The sequence below is a fragment of the Alexandromys fortis genome, unplaced genomic scaffold (genome assembly GCF_014885135.2).
Source record: "Alexandromys fortis isolate MF-2015 unplaced genomic scaffold, M_Fortis_MF-2015_v1.1 scaffold_174, whole genome shotgun sequence".
Lineage (NCBI taxonomy): Eukaryota > Metazoa > Chordata > Mammalia > Rodentia > Cricetidae > Alexandromys > Alexandromys fortis.
This window is the reverse complement of record NW_026068063.1, coordinates 3,277,878-3,299,583: the sequence shown is the minus strand read 5'-3', so window position 1 is coordinate 3,299,583 and position 21,706 is coordinate 3,277,878. Positions and strand designations below refer to the sequence as shown.

The window sequence follows — 21,706 nt, the reverse complement described above, 5'->3', positions numbered from 1 at the left end:
ATCACCTTTCTCCAAAGCACACGTGCATCACCGCCGGCACTGATGAGCAGTTCCTCCCTTAGGACCACGCCATCCACATCAGCCAGGCCCCAATCCGTGCCTTACGCATCTGCCCCACCTGCCTTGGTGTGGATCAATCACTTGACTACAGTTTGACCCATGAAGTCTCCTTGATTCGCCTCTCTAAAGATCTGACACTAAGGTGGGTGGTGGTAGTGCATGCCTTTAATGGCAGCACTTGAGGCAGAGGCAGGTGGATCTCTGTGAGTTCAAGGCCAGCCTGGTCTACACAGTGAGTTTCAGATAGCAAGTGCTACACAGAGAAACCCTTTCTCAGAAAAGAAAAAAAAATCTGATTCTAGACAATAATCCATTTCTGGTAGAAGAAAACTTTTTGTAACATACTGTCAGCCATAAAATCCCTATTTTAACCCATCAAACTTTACAACATAATGTCTTTAGTTACTATCCTATTGCTTGATAAGGCACCATGGCCAAGACAACTTATAGAAGAAAGCATTTTATTTGGGAGTTTGCAATTCCAAAGGGATGGAGTCCTGGCCATCATGGCAGGGAGCATGGCAGCAGGCAGAGAGGCAGTAACAGCACTTACATTCTGTTCCACAAACATAAGGTAGGGAGAACGTAACTGGGAAGGGCATGGGCTTTTCAAACCTCAAAGCTAGCCCCCTGTGACACATCTTCCCCAGCACACCTCTTAATCCTTCCCAAACAGTTCCACCAACTGAGGACCAAGCATTCAAATATTTGAGCCTGTGGGGGCCAATGGCATACAAATCAACCACATACACTTTTTCAAATAGAAAACAATTGTAATGAAAGTTAACTTTAAGGGCTGGAGAGATACCTCAGAGATTAAGACAAATACCTGGGTTTAGTTCCCAGCATCCACACTAGGCAGCTCACAATTGCTTAGAACTCCAGTTCTAGGGGCATCAACGCCCTTGGTCTCTGAAGGTCCCAGTGTGCACGTAGGTGAACATACACTCATAAAGTCATGCAGGCACACAAACATACACAAAAAATAAACCTTTGTGAAGTTAAGTTTAAAAACAAATTTTGCCTTTCATTTAAACAAATAAATTTAAGGAAACTAGAAACCAGTCCCACATTCAGACCTCATTAAGTATTTCACCAAGTTTTGGCTCCTTCTCCGACAAACAGGGAACCCTGGCCTCACGCACTGGCCTACTTTGCTCGGGTGCCAACTCCTCTGCTGTCCCAGCTTTGCACAATGCCTCAGGTGAAGAGGTGATAGCTAAGGGAATCGCTTATGTCAGTGTTTCCCAAAATGTGGCTGAGAAGAACCACTTAGAGGTGACTGTTAAAAACACGGACACATGAATCAGATTCCCCCAAGAGCCTGTGAAACTGTTTTTTAAAAATAAACCTTCCAGGCAACCCTGACAGGCTAGTCTGGGAAGCGCTGACTGTGCACTCCGTCCCACCCAATGCCCCTACCTAGACTGAAGCCCTTCATTTTTATCCAATTTTTTTCATCCCTCTTAGTGATTCCACAATGAATAAAGAGCCAACTAAATAAAGGTAACCTCAAGGCTTACCTTCCCTCCAACTCAGAAAAAAAAAGTCAGCTGTCATGTTCTAGGCAAATGCTCCCATTGGTATTCTCCCATCACTTTTCTGAGAGAGATGAACAATGGGCTACCACTTTACCAGCTTCTCTCAGATATTATCTTCAGCGTTTCTCTGTAGCTTTGGAGCCTGTCCTGGAATTAGCTCTTGTAAACCAGATCTGTCTGCCTCTGCCTCCCAAGTGCTGGAATTAAAGGCGTGAACCACTGCCACCCGGCCCAGATACTATCTTCTTTGATCCAGGTTAAAGCTACTATATCTGAGAATATCTTCAGAAGCTCTGGGCTGAGAGATAACAGTGGCCCTATCATGACAACAAGGAGGACAATAATAGCACACACAGTCCACAGTCACAAGACACCAGGAAAACTGAATTATTTGAAAAGAGATATGGACACATTGCACTCCCACTGTGGGAAGTGGGGAGCAGAAAAGGAGGGGGAGAGGGATGACCGCAGACAAGACCCAGGCAAAATCACCCTCCACAAGATAAATGCAGCATCAAGTGACAGGAAAGCGAAGATTTGGAATTCAGCCAGGCATGGTGGTACATGACTTTAATCCCAGCATTCAGAAGGCAAAAACAGGAGCATCTCTTAGTTTGAGGCCAGCTTGGTCTACATAGTGAATTCCAGCCAGCTAGGGCTGCAAAGAGAGACTGTCTCAAGACAGACAGACGAAGTGGCAGTCTACAGATCCAGATACAGAGATATTATCTGAAAATAAATAAGACTTGAGATATCCATATCAATCGTTTTCCTCTTTTAAAAAACACTGGTTGTGAGCCTAGCCTTTAACAGCTGAACCATTACTCTAGTGCAATTGTTTCCTTTTTTATTTTAATGTGCACATAGGTATTTGGCCTTTATGTATGCCCGTGCATCAATGCATACAGAGCCCTTGGGGGCCAGAAGATGATATGGGAGTGTCATATATCAATCTGTTGATTTCATTGGTTAATTAATAAAGAAACTGCTTGGCCTGATAGGTTAGAATATAGGTGGGTGGAGTAAACAGAACAGAATGCTGGGAAGAAGGGAAGTTAGGCAGATGCCATGCCTCTCCTCTCTGGGGCAAACGCGATGAAGCAAGCCGCCAGGTCAGACATGCTGAATCTTTCCTGGTAAGACTGGTGCTACACAGATTACTAAATATGGGTGAAGCAAGATATGAGAGTTAGCCAAGAAGAGGCTAGATATAATGGGCCAGGCAGTGTTCAAAAGAATACAATTTGTGTGTTGTTATTTCGGGGCAAAAGCTAGCCAGGCGGCCGGGAGCCGGGTGGCAGGAATGTGGCCTACAGCTCCTCACTACAAGAAGAGGGCATCAGATACCCTGGGACTGGGATTACAAAGGGTTGTGAGCCTCTATTTGGGTACTATGAATTAAGCCTGGGTACCCTGGAAGAGAAACAGGCCATGTCAACCAACCTTTCCCTTCCACCTCAAAAATGTTCCACAAAGAGATTGTACTTCTCTATAATAACAGAAAGGAATGTTCCTAGACCAATAATATTACCCAGAGACTATGGGAAAGATACTTGCTTGCAAGGTCACTATAAAAAGAAAGCAACATATAACAAAATATCACACCATTTCAATTGTGATGTCTTCCCCCAAACATCCATGAAATAGGAAACAAAAACAAAAACACCATACACATACACACAAAAACACATCACAATTTAAACTACCTATGCTTAGACAAATCTTGGGCTTTTCATTGTTATTTGTTTTTGCATGTGTATGCATGTGTGGTGTGTATATACATGTCTGGGCACCATTTTGGGGGACATGTACATGCACATACATGTGAAGACCTTCCTTCACTGATTTCCACCTTATATAATTGAGGCAGTCTTGTAATACCTGGAGCTTACTGATTCTGCTGCTCTATCCGTTTGCTCTACGGTCTCTCCCTCCCAAATGCTAGTACCATAAGTAGGCTACCACACCCACCCAACATTGGTGTGGGTGCTGGGGATCTGAACTGGTCCTCCTGTGTTCATGAGCACGAACCCATCTTTCCAACCTGTGATTTTGTTTTTCCTTATTTGCTTTTTATGATCTGGGGATCCAATATGGGGGTCATCTGCACATAGGTGCTAGGTGTGCCAGTTAGGTTGTCACCATAAGCTACAGTGATCTGGGAGGAGGGAACCTCTGTGAGGAAGTGCCTCCATTAGACTGGCCTGTAGGCAAATCCGTAGGGCATTTTCTTGACTAATGATTGATGTTAGAGGGTCCAGCCCACTCTGGACAGTGTCACCCCCAGGCAGGTGGTCGGATAAGAAACCAAGATTAAGAGAGCCATGGAGAACAAGCCCATAAGTAGTATTCCTCAGACCTCTGCTCTGGTTCCTGCCTCCAGGGTCCTGCCCTGCTTGACTTTCTGCCTTGGCTCCCATCAGTGCTGGGCTGTGATAGCAACACTGCGAGCCAAATAAATCCTTTCCTCACCAAGTTGCTTTTGGTCATGATCTTTATCACAGCAACAGAGGTCAGATCAACACAGGAGGCAAGCACTCTCTGAGCCACTCCAGCCTCCTCAAAACTAAGTCAGAGGACTAACCCTGAGGACAGAAATAAATATGAGAAAGGCAATGAACTTAGCAAACTACTCAAGAGAAAATATGTTAAAATGAATTTATTAAGATTCTGTGAATGAAGAAAGGAAAAGTAAGATTTTTTTAAAAGACAAAAATTTCACTCAGCTAGTGAAACGCTTGCCCCTTAAGTGTGAGGACCAGTTCCAGCCACCAGGTAGAAAGCTGACGATGAACTGTAATGATGGATGAACGCACTTAGGACACACTTTACTGAGAGAGGAGGAAGGGCTACGGGCAGCACACCTTTGCTATTTACATAGCTGTCACTGGTACTCAGAGGGAATGAAGCCTAATAATCAGTAATTGTATAGAGATTAATGAATGAAAAAACACAGACAATCAGCTTTAGGTAGCTAAAAAAAAATACCTACCGTCTATTTCCTGCCCGATTGAAAGTCCAGCCCATTTTCGCTAAAAAATAAATGAGAGAAAAAAATGGTTAAAATCAAGACAATCAAAATTAGAGACATTAAAAAAAATGAAGATTTGTGAATTTCAGAAAGACACTATAAAGCCCAGAGCCAGGGTGCTGTAATGTGCTGAACTGTGACCCCACACCCACCCACACCCCAAATGCCAGTCTTTAGCCCCCAGGACCTGTGGATCTAACTGTATTTAGAATTAGGGTCTTTGCAGACTGCATTAGGATGAACCCTGAGCCAATAGGACTGGAGACACAAGGAGCATGCCATGTAATACCAGAGGTGGAAACTGAAGAGATGCCAGCCAAGGACTGCCAACACTACCACCAGCTGGGCACAGCCAGCCTTCCTAGAGCCCACGGAGGCAGCTTGCTTCCAGGATACCTTTTCAAGCTCCTACCTTTTGGGACTATTAGAGAATAATATTTTTTCATTTCTAACCATTTTTGTTTTCTTTTTATTATTTTTTATATCATTTAAATTTTCTATTATTTTAAGCTAACCAAATCGTGGTTCCTTTTTTTTATAGATAATCCAGAAATGAATGTATATTAGACCTTACAGAAAATGTACAAAGCTTTTTTTTTTAATTTTAGGAATTTGATTTTTATTGTTGTTGCTGTTGTTTGAGACAGGGTTCCATTACATAGTCCAGGCTGACCTGGAACTTGAGATCCTTCTTAGTGTGTGCCACCACGTGCCACTGTGCACCACCGTGCACCACCATGCCTGGAGTGTCCCTCTGGAACAAAGCTGGCCACGGCATGAAAAGCTCTGGACAAGGTAAGACACCTCACGCCAGCAGCTGCTTCTGTTTCAAGTGCATGGCTGCCGTTAGTTTTGTATGACTTGTTAGAATACCTCAAATACAATTCAATTCATGAAATTAAACTAAAACTAGTCAGATTGTCCATACTGAAACTTAAGCTGGGACCCAAAACAGAAACTGCTCAGGACTCCCTTTGTAGTCCCCAGTCCTGAATACGCTGGCAGGAGACAGGACACACCACATCTAGGTAAGAATTCAAGGGCTACCGTGACAGATTGAAAGTCAGTTAATACTGATAACACCCCAGAGAATGCTGAGAAAAACAACTTCTGGCTGAAACCCATGGTTTGCCTACTTGTGTGACCACAGTGGGTTCTGGGGTTCGGGGTGGGGGGGTTGCTACACCATGAACATGCACCATGAGTGTTTCCCTTTCAACTTCCTTCCCTGGGTCACACTCCTTCCTCCACCCCACATCCCCCAAAAGACCCTCCATAAAATCCCATCTTCTATCTGGCCAAGATGACATTGCATGATACTAGTTAAACCTCGACTTTGGGATACAGTGTGGCTACACTGAGGTTCTGGGATTCTCCTGCAAAGACTATCCTTGGACGACAGTGACAGTATCCAGCGCTTGTCCTGAGAACTGAATCACTTACCACATTCGAGTGTACTTAAAACAATGCCTGACTTTGGAGTGTATCTTGGGAGGAATTTGTTTTGTTTTTTGAGACAGGATCTCAATATGTAGCCCTGGCTAGCCTAGAACTCTGTTCAAAGCTGGCAAGTCCAGTGACAGCCCAAACTTTGATTAAACTAAATTAATTTATCAGTTCATTTATTTTTTCAGACAGAGCTAGCTAGGGTCTCATATAGTCCAAACTTTCAATCTGTAGAGACAAACATAGACCGACATTGCTAGGGGATGGGCTCACCAGTGTCAGGCGGCACTTGTGGTACTGAGAGAGCAGTGGGCAGTGCCACTGGGGATTCTGCACAAGCTACCACTACATGCCCCACCTTCCCAGCTCTGGAGAAGCCCAGGACGTTAGACAGTAATCTAAGCAACTACTCTTTGCAGGTCAGGTCTGACACTACAGCATTGTAAAACCTCTGTTGGGGTCTGGAGAGACAGCTCAGTGGTTAAGAGCACTGGCTACTCTTCCAGAGGACCTGGGTTCAAATCCCAGCATCCCTATGGCAGCTCACAACTGTCTGTAACCCCAGTCCCAGGGGATCTGACACCTTCATACCAAAGCATATAAAATAAAGTTAAGCAAGTTATTAAAAAAATAAACCTCTACTATTAGATGTCAATTTATAAATAAGATAAAGGAGGTGTTGTTTTATATATTTACTGTTACCCTGGGATTTAGCTCTTTTCCAAGGGCTAACTGATATTACGTCAGACATTTTTTTAATTAGAAAAAAATTAATACAATACAAAGGTACTGTTGCAAATAATTGACAATTAAGACTGTATCTTCAAGGCCTGGGGGATGATTCAGAAGGGTCTAGTGTCTGCCGTCAACCTAATGACATGAACCTGAGACCCAGGACCCACATGATAAAGTGGCTCCTGCCAGTTGCTCTCTGACCTCTACTATGGCTTGTGTGCCTCCCCCAAAACAAAATAAATAAAATAAAACATTTTTACAAAAGAGAATATATCTTTAACTTCTTTACATAACTTGTCTCCAATGAGTCAGCGCAGTTCTAGGTCAATGCTTGCTCGACAAGAATCGACTCTGCTGAAACATCTAGGCTGCAAGGAAACAGGCTGTGGGTTGTTACCTGGGGTAAGCTGAATGCAATGCTCCCTGGAACCACGGATGGGTGAGTCCGCAGAGTAAATATGTATTTGTGATTGGGGGACGTCCTCACGATCACATGCCTGGAACACAGAGCACAGTCAGGACTCCAACTCAACAAAAACATGTCTTCTGCATACGTTCTTCCCACACACAGACAGAAACATGGTATCACAAGAGAATCCTGACGGGAAACCACAACTTAGTTCCCAAGAACTGTAACTCAAGATATCTTCTCGACATAAAGACGTCTGGGCCCCGGACAAAATCCAGCCAAGCACATCCCGTTCAAACACCAACTTGGTGGCGTTTCCAGGTTACAGGGACTGAATTAGCAATTCAGAGTCCCTGCTGTTAAGTAAAAGAAAGAAGAATTCTGTTCCTGAGGGTGATTTCCCACGTCCCAATAAAACAAGCAGAAGGGAGCCAAAGGCAGAAGAGCTAGGCCATGAGACAGTGGTTAGTTTCTAAGATTATTTATTAAATCTTTCATCAGACTCTCTCAAAGCTTGAGCATTTATGATAGCAACGTATAAAATAGCCATTAAAATGAAAACATTCCCCAAATACATCAACTTTCATACAGATGTCAAATTTCAAAGAACTCTGAACCAATTCATAAGTTATCAGACATTATCCACAATATAAATATTACATAAAGCCATCTCATGATAATTTTTTTTCATGATAATCTTCTACCTCTGGACAACTCATAAATTATCAGATGCTATGCACAACACATAATTTATATAAAGCCATCTCATGATAATCTTCTACCTCTGGACAATTCATAATTTATCAATGACATATATAAAGCATCTCATGATAATCTTCTACCCCAGGAAACTAATGAGTCCTTTGAGATAGACTCTTCAGATCTTGATATGGGCCAGCACTACCTTTTGTATATAAATGACAGTGGGGATGGGGGATAGCTGCAGAACAAACCTGTCAGCGCCTACACACACCAGGCACATTGTGTCACCTCCTGACCCACCTAACTTTCAACAAATGGCGTTTTTACAATGCTGTATTTTTTAATGTTATAGTTAGTTTATATGTGTGTGTATATACTGCTTTGCTGCTACGACACAAGCCCCTTATATCTTCTACATCATGTGAAAGAATTCCATAAAACTCTTCCATTGATCACTGACACCGGGTCTATTTGTTGAAAATCTTATCTTCAATTTGGCATCAGAGCATACTCGATATGGTCTCCAGCTCATGCTGAGGTTAATTCCTTAAGAGCCCAGGCAGCCTTTTGATGCAGATGGCACTGTGCTTGCCAACAGTCTTTAGAAGGTCAGGAGAGGATGTGAATCCGTTAGGATAAATTATAATGAAACTGCTTTAACGATTTGGGGGTTTTGTAAATCTTCAACTTTTGGCACCTCTTACATTATCATAGTAACAAAGTTCACACTAGTGAAAACTATGGCGGGCTTGCTTAACATGCTGGGCACTGATGAAAATATGTTTCATTGGAGTGAGCTGTTCCTCCCCACACCCCCATTTTATAGATCAGGACGCAGGAACACAAAGATGGCCAAATCCTTATCTGTGGTCATCAGTTTGTGACTGTCAGAGCTGGAATCCAAACTTGGCCAAGGTGGACTCCAGAGCAAGATGACTACCAGCCATGCTAGGTGAGCCCTGTGCCCAGTGCCTGCGCTAGGAAAATCGGCTTTTCAGAAAGGGCTCCATGTAGTATGTGTACTGTAACAAGGTTTGACGTAGTCATGACTACAATATATAACTCTCATCTCCATTTTCTAACTTGACAGGGGTAATACGAAAGGTATTTTCCCTACAGTGATTCTTTGGACGTTTCTAAAATAAATCTCGGCAAGTTCAAAGAACCAAGTCCGAGAGCTACTCACTGGCCAGACTGGTAATCCTTCTCGTTCACAACTGCACAGTTGCTTAAAGACAGTTCATCAGTAGGGCATCTCGCAGCTTGCATACTCTGTAAGAATAATGATTAGAAACACAAGATTAAACCATGCTTTCTAACCTGAAAGAACATGGCGTGCCTTCTGCTCTTTACTGTCAATCACACAGACGCTGTAGCAAGCATTCCTCCATCTTAACTCCGGCCTTTCTTCCTCCTGGGGAGCAGCAAGCCCTTCCTTTGGGAAGCTGCCCACCTCTCTTTCCTGTGGCTTGTGTGACTGCAGGAAACAGGACCTGTGCAGCCACACACACTCCTACCCTCCTCACGGCACTGGAAGAAAGCACTCACCTGGCACACTACTACATGAAGACTTTGCACTTTAAATGAGAACAACAGTGTCCCGGAGAAAGCACAGCCCACAGACAACAAATACACACTTGGAAACACAGACCCGACAACAAGTAAGTCCCGGAGGCCAGTCGGGACTATTGCTTAAAGCCAATAAATTTATTTTGCTCAGGTTTATTTGAATTGATTTTCTATCTCTTTCACAGAAAAGAATCATGACTGATAAAATGAAATAAAGTCAAGTAATAAACCTGATAAAAGGTGTTACAAAGAGCATCTTTTTATAAGAGATCCCAAGAGGCTATCAGCTGTTTTTCCTATAGATGAAAGAAAATCATGTTCCATCCTGAGGCAGGAAGATTACTGTAAGTTTGAGGCTAGCCTGGACTACACAGCAAGACTCTGTCTCGAAAGGGAAATCAAAACAAAACCAAAACCACACACACAAAAAAACTTCCAAATATTTCTCAACAAAAATAATTATAAGGTGTATCCAAAAAGAAAAACAGCAACCAAGGGCCTTTTGGGGCAATACCTACTAGCCAAACATTCTTCTAAATAATGATTTTTGTTTGTTTCTGAAGCACAGCCTTGTGTAGAAGAGGCTAGCCTGGAACTCAATGGCTACCTTAGGCTGGCCCTTGAACTTCTAATCCTCTTGCTTCCCCTTCCCAAGTGCTGGCAATATGGGAGTGGCCCAGTACCTGGTTTATATGGTGCTGGGGTTGAAACCGGGGCTCCATGTATGCTAGGAGAGCACTCCATCAGCTGAGCTACATCCCTGGGCTCATGAGTGTTGTATCTAGCAACCCTTTTGTCAGACCTGCCTAGGAAGTTATAGTGAACATCCATAGCCACTGCTGTGTTTACTCTTCAAACTTCAAGCCAAACCCTTAAATTTATATAATACACTTTGACCTAATTTTTGCCATTTATTTTATTTTCATGTTTTGATTGAGACGTGTTCTTACTGTGCTGCTCAAGCTGGCCTTGAACTGATGGCTCCTTCCCTTGGCCTTGGAATGTTGGGATTGTAAGTATGCTTGCCCACAACAGGTTTTTAGGGTGTGTGTGTGTGTGTGTGTGTGTGTGTGTGTGTGTGTGTGTGTTGTTTGTTTGTTTGTTTTTAGAGACAGGGTTTCTCAGTATAGCATTGGCTGTCCTGGAACTTGCTCTGTAGACCAACCAGATTTGGAGATCTGCCTGCCTCTGCCTCTGCTGGGATTAAAGGTGTGCACCAGCACTACCTGGATCCAAACTTGAGTCTTAAAGGGCCACTTTCAGTATCATTAACTCAGTTGCTAGTCTCTAAAGCGGGGTATGTGTTCTCAGAGTTTGTAAGACAATCCTAAGGGACACAAGATGACTTCAGTACTTTTGTCCATGTTTATTTTAGTTTTTATTGAAGATAAGCTTTCCAGGCCTTAATGACACCAAGAAAGCCCTCAAACTGTCAGGACTGTGAAGTTTTCACAACACAAGATGAACTTCTCTATCTGTCGAAATGCACAGGCCAGGTAATACAGCACTTCACAAAACTGTTAGTGTTAATTAGGGGCCCAAACAGCTCTTTTCCTAGAAGAGACACAGGGTCCTGAAGTACAAGTGCAAGGGGAAAAAATAAAAAAACAAACAAACAAAAAAACCCAGCAGCTACTGCCTTATTCACAGGTAAATCACTGCTACAGGTTGGAAAGAACCAAAGAGGTGTGCGGATGTCAATGAGGTCAATTTTATCTAGACAAGGTCTTTACAATATTGAATCTTTCCTACTCTCCACACAGAAATAGGAAATAGCTATCAAAATATTTTCTTTTAGAAAAATATTTTATTTTTAGGTACATGTGTGAGTTTGTGGGATTGATGCCATGTGTTGTGGGTACCTAAGGGACCAGAACAGGGTGTCAGATCCCCTGTAGCTGGAGTCACAGACTACTGTGTGTGGTGCTGGGAACCAGACTGGCCCTCTCATGTTTGGCAAGGGCTCACAAGCACTGAGCTATTGCTGCAGCCTCTCATTTCTTTCTTTTTTAAAGATCATAGAGGATTACTGGGAATTACAAGAGACTTAGAAGAGTTTAAGGCATTAGTGCACATCTACAACTGCAGCTTGAGGCTGAGGAAGACTACAGCTTCCAGGGCAGTCTGGACATCACAATGAGTCCCAGGCAGCCTACAGCACAGCGAAACCTGTCACTAAAACAAAACAAAATGAAAAGGATTTGAAAACAGGAATGAGTTACAAATTCTTTTATAAAAAGTGACTGTTTCAAACATGATTAACTGTTTCTAAAGAGAGCATAGTAACATATTACCAAAAAGATACCAAATAAACAAAAACTTGTCCTATACCATCCCATAAAAGAAAGATGCTTTTCAAAATGGAAAAAAAATTGCTCTAATGGATATTACATTTCAAAAATGGATATCTGCAAACAGTGCCATCGCCAAGTGACTGTACTGCTGAAGAGGCCGGTGGCTCAACAGATAAAGGCACTGGCGGCCAAGGCCTGGCACCCTGAGTTTGATCCCTGGGACCCATACGGGAATAAAGAACTGACTCTTGAAATCTTCCCCGACCTCCACACCTGTGAACACACTCAACCTAAAAACAAACCCCAAACATGTGTGGGTTTTAAAGCCAGGAACAGAACAGAACAGTTCATCCACATAAGGGCTTCCAAGAGTTTTTCTGAACACATTTATTAGCACTATGAAAAGTGTAATGCATTTTGATTAATTTGCAGAAAAACAAGTAGACAGATGGAAATGCACTAGCCACATTTCAGTAAAACATTTCCAGAAATGGTGATTAGTTCGATTTTTAAAAAAAGAAACAAAATATCATAATTTCAAAAGTGCAGCCAAATTCCCTTACTGTGAACTAGGCTTTGATTGCCACTAAAACGGAGTGTCAAAATAAGCTAAATTTAGGAACAGGCCTCTAAACAGATGCATTGAAAAAACACTTAAGTAAGATATTGAAGAACAGCCAGGTGACAGTGGTGCACCTCTTCAATCCCAGCACTGGGGAGGCAGAGGCAGACAGATCTCTCTGAGTTCGAGGCCAGCCTGGTCTACAAATTGAGTTCCAGGACAGTCAGTGCTTTTACACTGAGAAACTCTGCCTCAAAACAAACAAACAAAAAAAGATATCAAAAAACAATGACTCATCATTTTATTTCATGGATTACTAGTAAAGTAAAAATAAAAGATTATATATTTAATCATTAGCTTGCTTATTCTTTTCCGTATGCTTCACTATGTGTATAAAATCTTAGTACATCATCAGTGATTATATAAATGGACATACTGGGGTTATAGAAACACTTTTTGCATGTGGTATTCATGATCATATGTTTGGAAATCACTGATTTCCCATGACATGAACAGAGACAGGGTCACAAGTTCACCTTCCAAACGAAACAGCCCTTGCTTAAGGTTACATCTTGACCAGCCATCAGTCAGAAACACATCAAGCAACTTACAGTTTCTATCTTCCAAGAGTCTCTTCCCCTTCAGATTTCTTCCTTTTATAACCATTCCCCTAAACTTGCATCCCTTACGTGGCCAGTTCCTCCACACTCCACAGTTCCCAGCGTAGATAACACTTACTCTAGGAGGCAGCCTGGACAGCTGCCCCTCCCGGCTAGACTGACAGAAGGCAAACGGAAGTCCTGGACATGCCCTTATTGTCTTCCTGCACACCTGAATCATACACAGAGCAAGTCTTAAGAGCAGAGACTTAATTTTGCTTATGTCTGTTCTTCCTGGGCCTGGCACAGAGTGAGTGCTTTTTTTAAACACTATAGATTTATACAAACCTGTTTCAACTGCATTAAAAACACCCAAAGAACAAGTGTACACAGCACTACAAGGTCATTTAGGCTATGACATAATGAGACTCAAATAACAGTTCAGAGTTATACAACTCGGGGCTAGGAAGACAGCTCTGAAGGTGGGGACAGGAGCTCCATGGAGAAAACCGGTTAAGGGGTCTAGCCATATCTGGGCACTCTGAGTTTGGCTGAGAGCTGCTACCTCAATGGATAAAGAGGAAGAGCAACTGAGGATGATTCTTGACATAATCCATCTGCTTTCCATGTACATGTAGAACATGTGCACAAGCACACAAACATGTTCACCTACACATATGCAAAAGCATGCACACACAAATGCATACCACACACACAGGGAAAATCAGAAAACAATAAATAGAGCAAAAATTACACAACTGATAAGCCAACACAATAAAAACTGTACAAACGTTAAGCTAACCTTTTCATTTGTAAACCTGTTAACTGTCAGTGTCCTCTAATGAGGAGGGGGTGGGTACTGTGGAGATCATCTGGCTGGCCAACTCAAACAGATGCTATGACTGAAGGCCTCCCCATTAGAAGCCAGAAGCATCTGTGTTTATGGGAAGCCAAGCAGGGGATCTCATTTTTAACAGAGTGTAAATCTCTATAAATAGTAGAGTTATCTACTTATCACAGAAATGCCGAGGGAAGATTCCACAATTTTCCTAACACTGGCTTTGCCTCTAGGGACAGTAATTAAAAGTCAACCACTACAGACATACAGCCTTTTAAACATGAAATCACGGTCAGTGATGGGCAGTTTTTTTAAGTTGAGTTGTTTGGGCTACTGGAACCCCTGACTGTTTAAGAATATAGAAATGTCTATACATTACAGACTGCTGCTACCCGCTGGCTATTTGAAAGAATGCCAGTGTGGCAATGTCAACAAACCAAAGGGAACTGCGGTGGAAGTAATTATGCCCAAAGCCTTAAACTACAGACAATTTGCTTCTCTTAAAAAAAAAAAAAAAGTATCAGGGGAGGATTTAAGTAAGATTTCTAAATAACACACTCTTGTGTAAAGGTTCCCTGAAGAAAATGGATTACTTAAGTAAACTTTTAAATCGAATAACAATGCAAAAAAAAATTCATTGTGAGGCAGGAGTGGTAACACTGCTGTAATCCCAGCACTGGAGAGGTGGAGGCAGGAAGATCAGGAGTTAAGATAATCCTCAGCTACACAGGGACTTATCGTCCAGTCTGGGCTCAATGAGACCCTATCCTGAAAGAAGGAAAAGAAAGGAAAAACGGAGTGTGCTAGCAGACTAGCTGACTAGAAAGGGCTCATCACCAAACAGTGCCCCCTCCCTGATTATAACCCTTAAAAATACATCATCTCTTCTGGCACCTCAGGCCTTGGTTACATTTCTCCAGAGATGAGCATATCCCCACAGGAAAGAGGAGCGCTTGTCCCGGGGCCAGGCTAGATGACAAGCCCCACTCAATCATTTCTCCCATGGGATCATCTCTGAAAACTAACAGTCTGAAATTGCACTTTCACTATGTGTATGCGTGTTTGCTGGGGTGGTGGGGGTGGTGCTCACATCTGTAATCCAAGCACTGGGGAAGCTGAGGCAGGAAGAAGATGACCACAAGTTTCTGACCAGACCATTTTAAGGCGAGACTAACTATCTCAGAGAAAGACCACAGGAAACCGTAGTGTATGTTTCCAAGGTCCAACCAGGTAGCACGTATCACCTATACTTCATTATTCTGCCATGGGCTATATCCCCTTGCATGGACAGACCTCATTTTGTTCATCATTGCATCTTCCATGAGCATTCAGATTGCTTCCATCTAAGGGCTTTAAGAATAAGACTGCTATGACCATCCATGCAGAGGAGTTATGTGGAATTTGGAGGTTTTGTTTGTTTGTTGAGATGGGGCCTCGCTACACAGCCAACTGTGGTCTCTAACTTGTGATTCTCCTGCCTCAATTTCAGAGTGGCAAGATTACAGTGTGTACCTCCATGCCTGGCTCTACATCCAAGTATACATATGAACATATGTCTTCAATGCTCTGATACATCCTCATCTGGTGTCTCATTTAAAAATGCCTTCTCCGATTCTGGAAGTTGTCTTCACTTTCTTAGTCATCTCCTTAGACACATGAAAATTTTGATAAAATTCTATTTTTCCTGATTGCTTATGCTTTTGTATTACATCTTTAAAAAAAAACATTGCTTAATCCAAAAGCATGCATTTTTAAAAATTTAGCCTTCCTTGGAAGAATCGCTCTTTCTGATGCTAGTTCAGGAACTGTTTCCTCATTTCCACTGTTAGATTATCCATTGCCATCATATAGAAACGTGGCTGCTTTCTGGATATTGCTCATCTATGGTACAGCTTTGCTGAACCTAGTTATTAGCTCTAAGTCATTTTTTTTTCAGATAGATAAATTCTTTAGGAGTGCCATCTGGGGCTGGAGATGGAGCCCAATGGTAGAGCACTTACCCAGCATGCACTGAGTCTCTAGGTTCAATCCCCAGCACAACCCAAAACACCAACAAAGGAAAACCGCAACACCACACCATCCGCATAGTGGTGGTTGCAGGTGCCTTTCATTCCTTTCCTTTCCTTTCCTTTCCTTGCACATTGGCCCTACCTAAAACTCACGTCGTTGAACAGAAGTGGCCAAAGGAGACATCCTAGTCTCAGTCCCGATCTCTAGGACTTTTAACCTTCACCATAAAGCGCCATGACAGCTGTGGGGTTCTCAGTTGGTTCAGTTTTCTTTTGTGAACCAAATTTTGACAGTGCCAACTCATAAGGTTGCTCTGAGAATCTAACAAGAAAAGATCTGTGAAGGTGTTTTCAAAACTGCAAAATGCTGGTTCACTTCAGGATTGTAGTCCACAACACAGCGTTCTTATTCTGTAAAGAGTTTACTCCCAAAGTTGCTAAAGAAATCTAAACAAATTGACCCCAATTCTTCAAAAATAAATAAAAACACAGCAAAGCACCTAAAGACATCACAAAATCTGAGGTCTAATGAGTACCATGTCTTCAAAGCAGCAAAATATACTGACAGGTCTCATGATAGTTACCTTAATTGCTGTGTTAATCTGAAGCCCTGTAATTACACACACACACACACACACACACACACACACACACACTCACAACATGTTTGTAAGACTAAGAGGTTTCTCACTTAATAAAGCTTCATGACAAATATAAGCATAACACAATGGTACTGTTTACATATTCTATAATTTAGAAATTACTTTTAAATACTTATGTCCAATGGCTGATTTTCATCAGGTTTACTGATTTTGGTCTGTAAACAGGTTATGCACCTACTTCTCATCCTTAGAAAGGATCTTTTGGGCAAGCTGGGAACACAGTTCAGTGCTAGAGTGCTTACCTAGCACACAAAAAAGAAGGCAAGGGGGAAGAGTTCTGCACCCAGCATCCACATAGAAAAGCCCCCTTTTCTCTAGCCTTCTGTGTCTCCACTCTAGCACCTTCTCTGGATTCTTAGGCCACATTCACTTAGGGCAGAACTGCATTCAAAATGCCGGGAAGAGGGGCTGGCACACAGTGAGGAGCAGGCAGCCCGGCAGATGTGATGAACCGGCAGCTGTTTTGCCAGGAGGATAGGGTTGGAAGACAGGGCCCCTGTGGGATGCTGGTATTCTTGAGCTGGGCATTGATTACCTTGGGTTATTCATTTTTGAAAAGTGGAACCAACACTAGGCAGTGATGGCACACACCTTTAATCCCAGCACTCGGGAGGCAGAGAGAGGCAGGCAGATCTCTGTGAGTTTGAGGCCAGCCTGGTCTACAGAGTGGGTTCCAGGACAGTCAGGACTACACAGAGGAAAAGAGAGAGAAGAAAAAAGATCTGCTGGTCCCTAGCTTTTCAGTCATTTTGGGGTCTCACTTCTAGTTCAATAAGAGCTCTGTACCTTGAGTGTGCTGCCCAGTACCTCCCCCTCAGAAGACTGTTGATTTGAGCTTCCAAACAGCCACGCAGAAGGACTTCCTGTGCTGTCGCATCTAGCAGCCATTAGTCATGCGTAGAGCTTGAAATGTGGCCAATTCAACTGAGAATCTGGATATTTTTAATAAAACTGTCCCCTATAATGGGGCTAAAAATCCATGACCTAATGCATGCCAGGCAAACATTCCACCAGTGAGCAACAGTACCTGGTCTTGTTTTAAATGTTCAGACAGAGTCTTAACTCACTCTAGTCCAGGTGGGCTTGAGGTACAATTGCAACCTCCCTGCCTCAGCCTTCCAGGTAGCTAGGATTACAGGCCTACACCATCGGGCCTGGAGAGACACTGGATTTTTAATTTGTTTTTATCAGTTTACATCTATGACTGTTTTGTTTCTTCATCAATTTCTAAGGGTGCCTGAAACCCCCCACTGTCACCATTTCTGTAGTTAGCAGCTCACCCTGCCACCCAGAGCAGCTAGGCCGGAGTTCCTGACAGATGAAGCTGGGAGTCTTCCTTTGCAGTAGAAAACCACTTCAAGAGAAGACAGTATGGAGCGGGGCTGGAGTTCACAGAAAAGGTATTAGCACTCACTTCAGGCAAGAGTGGTAGAGGCACTTAGGAACCAAACATGAAAGGAGCCTTCTCATCTCAAACTCTCAATCCTCCTGCCTCAGCCACCAACAGCTGGGATTACAGGACTGAACCACCACACCTGTCACTGCTTCTGTTTATTTCATTTCTATCATTTTGATTCCTCTTAATTGTACTTTTCTGTTTATTTTTCACTTTCTTAAATTTTTATAATTCATTTTCCCATTATTATTATTCATATTTTTATTATTTCTGTAGTTACTTTGGAAATATACATATTAAGCCTAAAGCCATTCAAGTAGCTCTAACTCCTTACTAAATAGAGCAAAAATCATAAAATACTTTGAGTCTAAGCCTGCCCCTACCCCATTTAGGTACAACTGCCATTATCTCTTTAGTTCTAGTGGTTAAAATTCCCACAAGACATCATTGATTTATTTTGACTCCTATCATTGCCCTTGTTCTTGTTCTGAAACCGGGTCTTGATATGTAGCCCAGCCTGGCCTCACCTCCCGGCAGCCCTTCTGCCCTGCATGGAGGGAAAGAGCCCCCATGCCTGGCTACTTCATCTCCTGCATTCTCTCTAAATACAGCCTTGGCCTCACTCCTCCAGCGGCAGCCTGACTACACGAGACCTCCTTTCCTGCCTTTTGTGTTCCCCTAAACCCTTTTCGTTGCTTTCTACTTTCTTTGAATTCCAAATAATTTTTTTTCAAATTTTCAATTTCTGACCAGAAGTAGTTAGCCAATACAAAATAAACTCAAAAACTTTTTGTCTAATTTTGCTTTGTTTAGGCTTTTTTTTTCCTATTAGTCTTTTGCTTGCATATCTCAGTTTTTGTTGGGTTTGGTTTGGTATGCTTCTTGGACTTGTGTGTTTTAGAGAGTGTGGAGTTGGGTGGGCAGGGAGGTGGGGAGGATCTGGGAGGAATTTGAGGGAGAAAGTATAATCAAAATGTATTATATAAAGAAAAATTTTTTTAAGCTGGGGGACCTTTAGTCCCAGCTCTTGGGAGGCAGAGGCAGGTGAATCTCTGTGTTCAGGGCCAGCCTGGTCTACAGAGGGAGTTCCAGGGAAGTCAAGGCTACACATAGAAACCTTATCTCTAAAAACCAAAAACCAAATTTATTTTCCTAAATCTCTTCAAAGCTATCATCTCACACTCTCGCTCTTCACTCTTAAATTCCTATTTCTAGAAGCATTTTAAATACATATACTTACTGTCCCCGCTAAATTCTGGCACATGCCTTTAATCCCAGCACTTGAGAGGCAGAGACAAGCAAATCTCCATGAGTTCGAGGCTAGCCTGGTCTATAGAGCGAGTTCTAGGAAGGCTCCAAAGCTACAGAGAAACCCTGTCTCAAAAACAGAAAAACAAAAGAAAGAAAGAAAGAAAGAAAGAAAGAAAGAAAGAAAGAAAGAAAGAAAGGGAAAAAAAAAAAACCTTCAAAAAGCCACATTGGAGAAGCAGGAAACAAAGTCACCAGTTCCCAAGCTCACCATGCAGCACAACCAACTGGAAGGTCTGCTGAAGGAGGCTGCAGAGTTCCAGACTCAGCACATTAATTATCAGCCTGGGGCAAGCCTCAGAGGTTCTTTCATGACAAGTTGTCAGGTGATGCTGACAATCCTTGTACCAGGGATATGTAAACGTCATAAAAGCAATGCTAAGGGGGGCTGGGGAGATGGCTCAAAGGTTAAGAGCATTGCCTGTTCTTCCAAAGGTCCTGAGTTCAATTCCCAGCAACCACATGGTGGCTCACAACCATCTGTAATGGGGTCTGGTGCCCTCTTCTGGCGTGCAGGCATACACACAGAAGGAATATTGTATACATAATAAATAAATATTAAAAAAAAACTTTAAAAAAAAAAAAAGCAATGCTAAGGGGCTAGAGAGATGGCTCAGTGGTTAAGAGCATTGACCTCTCTTCCAGAGGACCTGAGTTCAACTCCTAGTACCCACCTGGCAGTAAACAACTGTCTATAACTCCAGCTCCAGGGGATCTGATCCCCTCTTCTGGCTTCGAGCCAACACATAGTGCAGAAAAACATGCAGACAAAACATATACCCATAAAATAATGTATGAATTTTAAAAAAGACTGACACACATACAAACTAACAGGACTATGGCAGCCTGCAGAGGGCCTGCACAGGTTCAAGCCAGACAGGGTCCCCAGCACTGAGAGAGGGCTCCCATCCTAAACCAAAACACTATCTCCAATTGACATCCACGGGCAAAGGAAAAATTAGTTTTTTCAATGGCACTTCAAGGGGTATATTAACCATACTTATGGCTAGACCCTACGCCACAGTAGATAGCCAACACAAAATGAACTCAATGATATTTTTGTAGACTTTTTGACTCAAATGACTTTGGGCATCCTTTGTCTTATTAAAAGCTTCTATATTATGGTTTCTGATTTTGTGTTTTTACGAGTTTTAAGTGGTTGTGTTTGTGTACACGTTTACTGTTCTTTTTCTTCCTTAAAAAAGTTCTGGAATATATCTTGTGTTTGCCTGTTTATTTTCTAAAGAAAGAGAAAAAAAAGGGTATAGAGTTGGGTAGGTGGGGAGGATGAGAGGAGTTGAAGGACGGGAAACCATGATTGGAATATATTGCATGGAAAAACATTATCAAATATATGTGTATATATCTGTAACATAGACCAGCTCCTTTTATTCTTTCTACAGAAGAACACAAGCAATACAGAGGCTTCAGTGTGTATAACAGAGACCTCATTAATACTCAGTATACTACATCATTTAATTTAGCAAATACAAATTAAGCTTATACTGTCATTAACTCACTGTAAATTGATTAAAAGGCTAAATATAAAAGAGACTCGATTTATCTACAGGTAGAGAAAAAGAACTATATTAGAGTCGAGCAATTGTTTACATTTAGTTCTGTGTTATTAATGGTTTGGATAACTCATGAAACAACAGCATCACCTAGGATTATCCAACAGCTCAGGAGAGAAGATAGCATCAAGACTGAACTATACTTCAACGGTGCTGTTTTGCTCAGCAATCACTGTTACTGAGTGTTATACATCTATTCCAGGCTCATTCTCAACAAGGGTAACTAAATCTGCTCCTATCTCACAAATGTTATCAGTATCATTCCTTAGGAGAACATGTCCTAGTAACTGAGACTAATTTAAAAAAAGAAAAAGAAAAGAAAAGAAAAAGAAATCCCCAAGAAAGGGTTCTTTAGAAGACCCAGAACTTGGTGCTAATATTGTCCTAGCTTGTCAATCACATAAGAGCTTATATGTTCATGAACTCCTAATACTAATCCCACCACTGAATCTGTAAACATCCTATTGCTCTAGTGATTTCAAACCTTATTATTACTTCTTACCTGAATGATTTCCCTACTTCCTCCTCTATCCACTAGTGCAATCCACTGACCCTTAGCACCTCATTCTGAACACAGAAGAAGACCGAAATACCTTGCATGATTCAGAGAGCTGGTGCTACATCATGTGGTTCAAATGGACAGCTTCAAGCTGTGATAAACTATTACACCTTTCGCCTTAAAAACAAAAACCAAACAAGCAAAAAAAGGAAGGGAAAATCAGTATTAAAAGTTATTTAGCTGAATTTTATTAAAGTCTTTGTATCTATCTTTGTAAAACACAGGAGAAAAATACAGGTCAAAACCAATACAGAGTATACACTTTCTTCTGAAGAAGCAGGGGGATGAATTACTCCTAAAATTCACACGGAAAGGGCTGAAAACTAAAATGTGCAAATATTGTGGTATATTATTTGTGTTTTAATAAATAAAGCTTGCCTGAAGATCAGAGGGCAAAGTAGCCATACCAGTC

The 21,706-nt window shown here is 42.1% G+C and overlaps 1 protein-coding gene across 3 annotated transcripts in view; it reads right to left on the bottom strand.

Moving 5' to 3' along the window:
* Nsf (N-ethylmaleimide sensitive factor, vesicle fusing ATPase) overlaps positions 1-21,706 on the bottom strand; it is a 594,435-nt gene that overhangs the window by 106,153 nt on the left and 466,576 nt on the right. For 2 of the 3 annotated variants that reach the window (XM_050120418.1, XM_050120417.1), the window contains exons 2-4: positions 9,111-9,196; positions 7,211-7,310; positions 4,594-4,633 (exon numbers count right to left, since the gene is read on the bottom strand). In XM_050120418.1, the coding sequence (XP_049976375.1) occupies positions 4,594-4,633; positions 7,211-7,310; positions 9,111-9,193 (223 nt within the window). In that variant the 5' untranslated portion in view covers positions 9,194-9,196. Of the gene's footprint in view, positions 1-4,593; positions 4,634-7,210; positions 7,311-9,110; positions 9,197-21,328; positions 21,366-21,706 lie in introns of those variants that run through there. The other variant, XM_050120419.1, reaches the window with a different exon arrangement.